General features: G+C 45.0%; 1 protein-coding gene across 1 annotated transcript; it reads left to right on the top strand.

Moving 5' to 3' along the window:
* The first annotated feature begins 666 nt into the window (after positions 1–666).
* On the top strand, positions 667–5,051 carry LOC115110890 (uncharacterized). The gene is made up of 4 exons (XM_065010138.1): positions 667–4,123; positions 4,249–4,412; positions 4,533–4,614; positions 4,894–5,051. The coding sequence occupies exons 1-4, from the start codon at positions 682–684 to the stop codon at positions 5,049–5,051; spliced, it is 3,846 nt and encodes a 1,281-aa protein (XP_064866210.1). The 5' UTR covers positions 667–681.
* Positions 5,052–8,429: the final 3,378 nt, after the last annotated feature.

Genomic DNA, 8,429 nt, shown 5'->3' with positions numbered 1-8,429 from the left:
ATCTGTTGAGTGAGAATATGCGTGCCAAGGTGAGTTAAAGTCAGTTCCTGTCTGCTTGGTTAGTTAAATGGTGAGTAATCACATGGCTCTAAGTCATTATATCAGTACAGTGTCTAACTTCTCTATATGTTCATTGCAGTTAACCAGAGATGAGTTTACTGCCAAGTGCATAGACATTGTCACATGGGTGAAGAAGATCAAATCGACAGTTGTGGTTCCAGCCCTTGACCTCACCATGCAGATAGAGCTGACTGAGTTGCCAGGCTCTCCTGGATCAGGAAGTGAGGAGGCAGTAACTTCTCTTTCCCGCACTGTGAGATTAAGTTGTACTCAAGGCCCCAGCAGGAGCTCTAAAACTTCCTGGAGCATGCGGACACCCACACTTTTCCCCTCCACTCACAGGTAAGCACCACTATCCACTTCCCTCCAAGAAGTTCTACCCTCACACATTACTCCCATACCCCTCACCATGTGTACCAATAACCAGCCCCACTTAGTGAGAGATACTGCTTAGATGGATACAAGCGCTCTAAAATGTTTATTGGTTTACTTCCTTTTCAGTAGTAATAATAATGAGGTTGAGTCCAAAACGCCATGGACATTTTTGTTACTATGTCTCTGTTGTGTGCATTCTCTAGGTCCATGACCTCTTTGCTGAGTGAAGAGGACGATGAAGACTTGATGCCTGGAGAGTTCACATATCTCTCTACACCTGAGGGGGACAATAGAGAGGTGAAGGACAGACCCTGCTCAGAACCACTCAGGTCTGTGTTTGGCCTGTCTCAGAGCTGTGTTTTCAATCAAATGGTCCACAGTGGAGCATGTAGGTCGCTGAGTGAGATTGTACTGCCGTCCAGCCGGAGTAGGCAGAGGAAGCTCATGCCCATCATCGTCTCTGCAGACACCCGGTTGGTAATGGAAATTGTGGAGATGGTGATGAAAGTCATCAACTCCAGGCTAGCTCAGCTAATGCTACATGTGGGTTGTGATCAGGGAACTGAAGGTCATGGCAGCAACTCAGCAAGCATTCGGTTTGCTCAAGAGATGCTGAGCATGGCAATTGCATCAATGTATGCCCACGCCATGGCGCATATTGCGCACGGAAGCAAGTCCAGCAGTCGCCAGTCCAAAAAGTCTCCGCTTGAATTAGAGGGGGAGCTTGAAGCCATATTGGGTCCTCTGGCTGGACAGGTAATAGTCACCATCATTAATAGTATCCTCAGGACTAAAGACAATGGAAGAACTGAGCAGGAACGGACCACCCCTTTGAGTTACTTCCTTACTGCGGTTTCTGCTGAAATTCAAAGCATGGTAGTTCAAAGATCTGCAAGTAGACATTCCTCCAGGCAGTCCATCAGTGACCACTTGTTGAATGTCTCCAAGGGCAAGATCGTGAAAGCCGTTCAAATTAAAATGTCACAACTCTATGGCGAGTCTACCAATGAAAGCTGCATATCAGCAACTCCAACAATCCAGAGCTTGTCCATGTGCTCATCCAAAGAATCCCTTTGTGATTGGACCTCAGACGACGTGCATCCAGCTAAGTTCCTGTCTAGCAACAGAATTACAGCATTGTCGAATGATGTTGTGGATGTTGTGTTTGGTGATGTTCTTTATCATCTTGGACTTTTGGACAGCCAAACACATTTAAATTCACAGAGCACCGGCTCCAGCTCATCAATAGACATCAGCGGTGTTGCTGGGGAGATGGTCAGACAAGTATCCGTAAAACTCCAGCCCTTTGTTTCTGAGAGCAGTCTGGAGGCCATGTCCATGACTCACGACTCACCATCTCTGCCCATCTCAGACTCTGACTTGAAGTTCTTGTGCTCTCACTCAGCGTTTGCTGTGGCAACTGCCTGCCAAGCAATTCAAAATGAGCTTGAGATTGAGATGAGTCTCAACCCAGCCACAGAGGCCGGCTCCCAGGGTAACCTTGCTGCCAGAGACCTGGTATCTTCTCTGTCACAGAGTCTTGAAGACATAGATGTTTCTCACATCATTCAGGGCCTTAAGGAGGAAGATGTGACATTTGCCAATCTGAACAAAACCCCTTCAAGCGACACTAATAGATTAGAGGAAATCTTATCTGCCCATATTTCCCCTGAAAGTGTTGCAGTGGCATCGGTTGATCTTTTTGATGGCGTATTAGGAGACTTGCATGAGGCATTTGAGGCAAATAAGGTCTCAGCAGCCACAAAATCTGGTCGCAAAAAGTTCTGGGTGGAAGTACATTCAAGTTCACGAAACCTGTACACCAATGTGCTGGACAAACTAAATAAGTGGTTCAGTTTACACCATCTCACTGAGGAAAAAGACGTCCCTCTGAATACCAAGCTCTCTGCAACTGGTCCACTCCCAACTGAGGCCTGTTTGGAGGTATCTCCTGTGCAAAAGACCAGTATTAACAGCTCAGGTATGTCCTTCAGGTCTCTGAGTGATATCTCAGACAACCAGCCAACCCTCAACACATGCACTAAAGAGGTCATCAAAAAGGTGGCCTCAGTTCTGAAGGTTGAGGCTTCTAAGGAAGACTGTTCTTCTTCCGTTGGAGGGAGGACATTAAATGTGTTCTTGGAGTTCAGCCAGAAGTTGGATGCTCTCATCTCAAAGTTGGAGGACCTCCCCATTTCAGGTGAGATTTCCTCGCTCACACAGCCACAAAGTGCAGTCAGCAGCAGCAGAACCTCTAATATTTCCATCCGGAGTATTCTAAGTATGGAGTTCCACACAAAGGCTAACCAAATCGTGAGTGAGGCCATCTTTGGAGCTGCAATTGTTTTCATTGCTCGCAAGGCCAACCATTTGGAGCTACTGAATATGCCTGCTACCTATTCACAACACCTGTTTGCAGCAGCTTCGGACATTGTGAACATTATTGTGGAAGACCTAGAGAGAGAGACCATGGATACAGAGTCCCACCTCATACCTAAAATAGTTTTTGATGAGTTCCTGGATGTGGCTCACAGCATCTACTACCGAGTGAGGGATAGGCTGAAGGTCTTCTTCTCCATGTCCCCAGTGCCAGCCTCCAAAACCAAAGATATGGTGGATTCCATGCCTGTGGAGAAACATGGATACTTTGAGGCCTCTGACACTGCTCATGACCCGGAGCGACCTCAATCTGTCAGGAGTGAGAAGATGTTGACAAAAGACAGTTTAGCCAATGTTGAAAGGTCTAAATCCCTTGCGTCTCAGGGTGACGCGTCAACAGAAAATCAAGACTTTGACACCTTCACATTGACACCCACCAAGAGCATGTCAGTGTTGAGTGATCACAGTTTGAAAGGAGATTTTTCTCTCTTGAGTGAAAGTTTCCAACCACTTTTGGCTCTCCAAGACTCAACAGTGCCAGTCACTAAGCAGAGTTTCACCAAATCTGCTAAGAACACCCTCAGCCAGATCCTAAATGTGATCAAGTGCAGAGTGGTTACCTCGAATAATTCATCTGTTGGAAAGAAGACAACTGACATGTTGGACTCTCTTCTTGAGAGCCTTGACCAGTTGACTGCAGATGAGATAAAGGGGACAGCGTCCCACAGCTTGATCACAATAGATGTGCCAGAATCACTGTCTAAGCAATCCTTGACAAAATACTTGTCAACTCATGAGAGGAACCAGGATTCTTCCCCTGCAGAGCTTGTATGTCAACCATCATGTCTGATACCAACATCCATATCTGACACCAACATTATATTGCAAACTATAATGGAAACTCTGGTGACGGACGAATCAAGGAAGACTTCAGCAGAGGAAAACCTTGAGAGGCTCGTCTCCATTGAAACCATTCAAGGTGTGTCAGACGACCTCATCACCAAGGTCCATGGTCTCATTCAGGAGATCACAATAAGCCGGCAACTTCAATCCATGGCTGGCCACAGGAGCTTCTCTGAACCGGCATTGCCAAAGCCAGCCCTGAAAAAGCTGTCAAGGAATGATGCCTTTGAGCTCGCCTACAGCTTTGCCGAAAATTCTGTTAGGACTCTCCTGGGGCAGTGTTTAAATGTGTCACTCGTTTCCACCGGAGTAAGGCAGACGATGGATCAGGTCACTAAGATAATGACCAACACAGTGATGGACACCCTGACTGATGTGTCCAAGCCCACAGTGAAGTCAGAGGACGGTAAGTTAAATCGCCATTTTAACTCTGTAGAGGAATCTTTTGTATCGTGCTCAATAGATTGTTTCTTATGGTGTAAAGTTTACTGACTTCAACTGTGCCAAATGTATCGTCTCTACTTCTCCTAGAATTAGTTTCCAGGTTAGTCCAACCAGATGAATTCCCCACCAGGAGCCTTAACCCAGCTGATGGCAACGCTGAGGTGACGCCTCGCTCTGCTGGAGGGGAAAAGAATAGCAAGAAGTGGCGTTTCCTTTTCAAAATTCCTAACATCCCGAAGATCAGGATCAAGGTAGGGAGCTTTGTGTTTTGGAATTGCCTCTAAGTTAGGGCTGCGATTTAATTATCCCACAGCCAGTGGGCTTATGAGATATTGTGAGGGCTCTAATGTCAGGATATATTTTGTCTACAGGTGTTCAAGAGAAAAGGACAATCCAAGAAGCACCCTGAACTGGAAGCGCTGCCAACAAAACGTTTCAGTGATATGTCACTGAGTGAGTAATAAGCATTGATTATGTCATTTTAATTCATCACCATGTGACCAGTTTGTAACGACCTTGGCAAGAGTGAACAAAGATACAGTACCAGTCAAACGTTTGGACACACCTACTCATTCAAGGGTTTTTCTCCAGTTTTTACTATTTTCTACATAGTACAATAACACATATAGAATCATGTTGTAACCAAAAAAGTGTTAAACAAATCAGATTATATGTATATTTGAGATTCTTCAAAGTAGCCTTGATGACAGCATTGCACACTTTTGGTTTCAGAGGTTCCTTCCGCTTCCCCGCCCATGGAGGACCTGATACCTGCACCTACTGCACAGGATCCCCAGTCCCGTAAATGCCCCTTCCTGGTTAGGGTGTTTCGGGCACTCTCTCGAGCCATCACCAGCCCCTTCAGAGGAGCTTCAGGGAAGAAGCACTAGATAAATGCCTGATTTTAATAAACATTACTGCATTTATTTTTGTGTCTACAGCAGTCGTATGTGCAAAATAACAAGATTAGCACTTGTTATTAGTACTTTATAGTGGTAAACTTTTTATGGTCATTGATTGTGGAATACTGATAAAGACAAAATATTGCTTCTTATAGGGATACCTTACCTTCAGTGTGGCATGCCCATATTCCAAATGTCAAATAGGGAATCCCCAGCTACCCACCTCTAAGACTCCTGAGACGCACTGATAATTCTCACAGTATCCCACTCATCCCACTCCTAGCTTATTGTCTATGGCTGGTTTAACAACAGTACTTCATCATTCGTTTTTACATCTGGATCGCTTAGAATTAACAGGGTGAGGCCTCATACGTTTGATGCACACAATGACTGTAGTAGGTGTGGGGGAGCACATGGGCCAAGACTGAGTGACGAAACTATAAGCCTTCCTAATGGGAATTCCTCGAACAGTGTGGCTTTTCCGAAGGGTATACAGCACATCCTACCATCATTTACATGGGTCACTCTCAACACCAAAGCTTCACCCTTCACATGTCTTTCTCCATCATGGAATTTCACTCAATCTTTTTTGTTGATCATATCTTTGGTCTGCATGTTTGAGTGGAACATCAGACGGATTATTTGTTTGTGTGTAATATAGGATATCAAAGGCTTTGCTCATGGTATTTTAGTCTTAATAGGGAAAAGAGTGTAAAATATGTCAACAATAAGGATGTAGACTTCCAACCAGGTAACTGAAATCAAATAGCAAGCCATTTCTTACATTCATAGAATTGTCTATATTAGAACTCACATTGACATTAGCATTTTGACAGATGACATTGACTGATGAGTTCAGAGAGCACTGAAAGCTGTTCGACGGAGGGCTCAGCTCGGGATTCTAATAATGTAATATTGTCCACACGACCCTGAGCCCACAGCACTTTGATGGAGAACATTGTTGAATCATGAATATGCCTCCCTCTGACGGGGACACAGGCATCCGCCCCCTAACCCTGCACATACCATCTGGGACCAACCCTCATATTCTATTCAGCAGTAGTCAACAGCTTATATTGGTGCTGCTTCATCATCTGTGAAGACCGGGTAAAGGACTGACACACGCCTCCCAACAAACACACCGGCAGACACGTACACTCCCCCCTGGACAGTGATTCACTATTAATAATATTCTCAGTGTGAGGCAAAGTAAATGATTATTCCCATCTCCCTAACAAATGGAAGGGATAGAAGGAAAAACAGCATCGCCCCATGAGGTCAATCAGCCAATGGTCCAGGATGAAGAGAAGAGTGATGGTGCTGTGAGGTATACAGTGACGGTCTGTGGATGAAGATGCTGTGATGCAGAGAAGAGTAATGGTGCTGTGAGGTATACAGTGACGGTCTGTGGATGAAGAGAAGAGTAATGGTGCTGTGAGGTATACAGTGACGGTCTGTGGATGAAGAGAAGAGTAATGGTGCTGTGAGGTATACAGTGATGGTCTATAGATGAAGAGAAGAGTAATGGTGCTGTGAGGTATACAGTGATGGTCTGTGGATGAAGAGAAGAGTAATGGTGCTGTGAGGTATACAGTGATGGTCTGTAGATGAAGAGAAGAGTAATGGTGCTGTGAGGTATACAGTGATGGTCTGTAGATGAAGAGAAGAGTAATGGTGCTGTGAGGTATACAGTGACGGTCTGTGGATGAAGAGAAGAGTAATGGTGCTGTGAGGTATACAGTGATGGTCTGTGGATGAAGAGAAGAGTAATGGTGCTGTGAGGTATACAGTGATGGTCTGTAGATGAAGAGAAGAGTAATGGTGCTGTGAGGTATACAGTGACGGTCTGTGGATGAAGAGAAGAGTAATGGTGCTGTGAGGTATACAGTGATGGTCTGTGGATGAAGAGAAGAGTAATGGTGCTGTGAGGTATACAGTGATGGTCTGTAGATGAAGAGAAGAGTAATGGTGCTGTGAGGTATACAGTGATGGTCTGTGGATGAAGAGAAGAGTAATGGTACTGTGAGGTATACAGTGATGGTCTGTGGATGAAGAGAAGAGTAATGGTGCTGTGAGGTATACAGTGATGGTCTGTGGATGAAGAGAAGAGTAATGGTGCTGTGAGGTATACAGTGATGGTCTGTAGATGAAGAGAAGAGTAATGGTGCTGTGAGGTATACAGTGACGGTCTGTGGATGAAGAGAAGAGTAATGGTGCTGTGAGGTATACAGTGATGGTCTGTGGATGAAGAGAAGAGTAATGGTGCTGTGAGGTATACAGTGACGGTCTGTAGATGAAGAGAAGAGTAATGGTGCTGTGAGGTATACAGTGATGGTCTGTGGATGAAGAGAAGAGTAATGGTGCTGTGAGGTATACAGTGATGGTCTGTGGATGAAGAGAAGAGTAATGGTGCTGTGAGGTATACAGTGATGGTCTGTGGATGAAGAGAAGAGTAATGGTGCTGTGAGGTATACAGTGATGGTCTGTAGATGAAGAGAAGAGTAATGGTGCTGTGAGGTATACAGTGATGGTCTGTGGATGAAGAGAAGAGTAATGGTGCTGTGAGGTATACAGTGATGGTCTGTGGATGAAGAGAAGAGTAATGGTGCTGTGAGGTATACAGTGATGGTCTGTAGATGAAGAGAAGAGTAATGGTGCTGTGAGGTATACAGTGACGGTCTGTGGATGAAGAGAAGAGTAATGGTGCTGTGAGGTATACAGTGATGGTCTGTGGATGAAGAGAAGAGTAATGGTGCTGTGAGGTATACAGTGATGGTCTGTAGATGAAGAGAAGAGTAATGGTGCTGTGAGGTATACAGTGATGGTCTGTGGATGAAGAGAAGAGTAATGGTACTGTGAGGTATACAGTGATGGTCTGTGGATAAAGAGAAGAGTAATGGTGCTGTGAGGTATACAGTGACGGTCTGTGGATGATGTGTCTCATACATTATGGATGAAACCTTATGTTTTCCATCACTGTCAGATGTGCTTTGCTGCTGTCATCTGCCAGCGATTTAGTTCCTAAACTGCCCTATTTAGAATTCTATATTCGAGGGCCACCGTCAATTGAAACATTGAATGTACAAAATGGCAATTATGAGTCACCCGCATTGCTCATCGGTGTTAGTAATTAGTTACTTGCACCAGTTCCCAGGGCAAGAGCAAGTGGTTTGGAAACGGATGAACTCACCCTACTGTGAGTGTGTGTGTGTATGTGTGTGTGTGGATCACACAGGATCTAACACCTCCCTTCCCCCCTCATCTCATTTCCAAAAGAAAATGTAATCTCACACAGATACACAACACCCTGTGAAGATCATCCAACCTAACCAACCTCCATTATCCAATCAGACACAACCGTGGAGG

Source organism: Oncorhynchus nerka, linkage group LG26 (genome assembly GCF_034236695.1).
Source record: "Oncorhynchus nerka isolate Pitt River linkage group LG26, Oner_Uvic_2.0, whole genome shotgun sequence".
Classification (NCBI taxonomy): domain Eukaryota; kingdom Metazoa; phylum Chordata; class Actinopteri; order Salmoniformes; family Salmonidae; genus Oncorhynchus; species Oncorhynchus nerka.
This window is presented reverse-complemented; position numbering and strand designations above follow the sequence as displayed.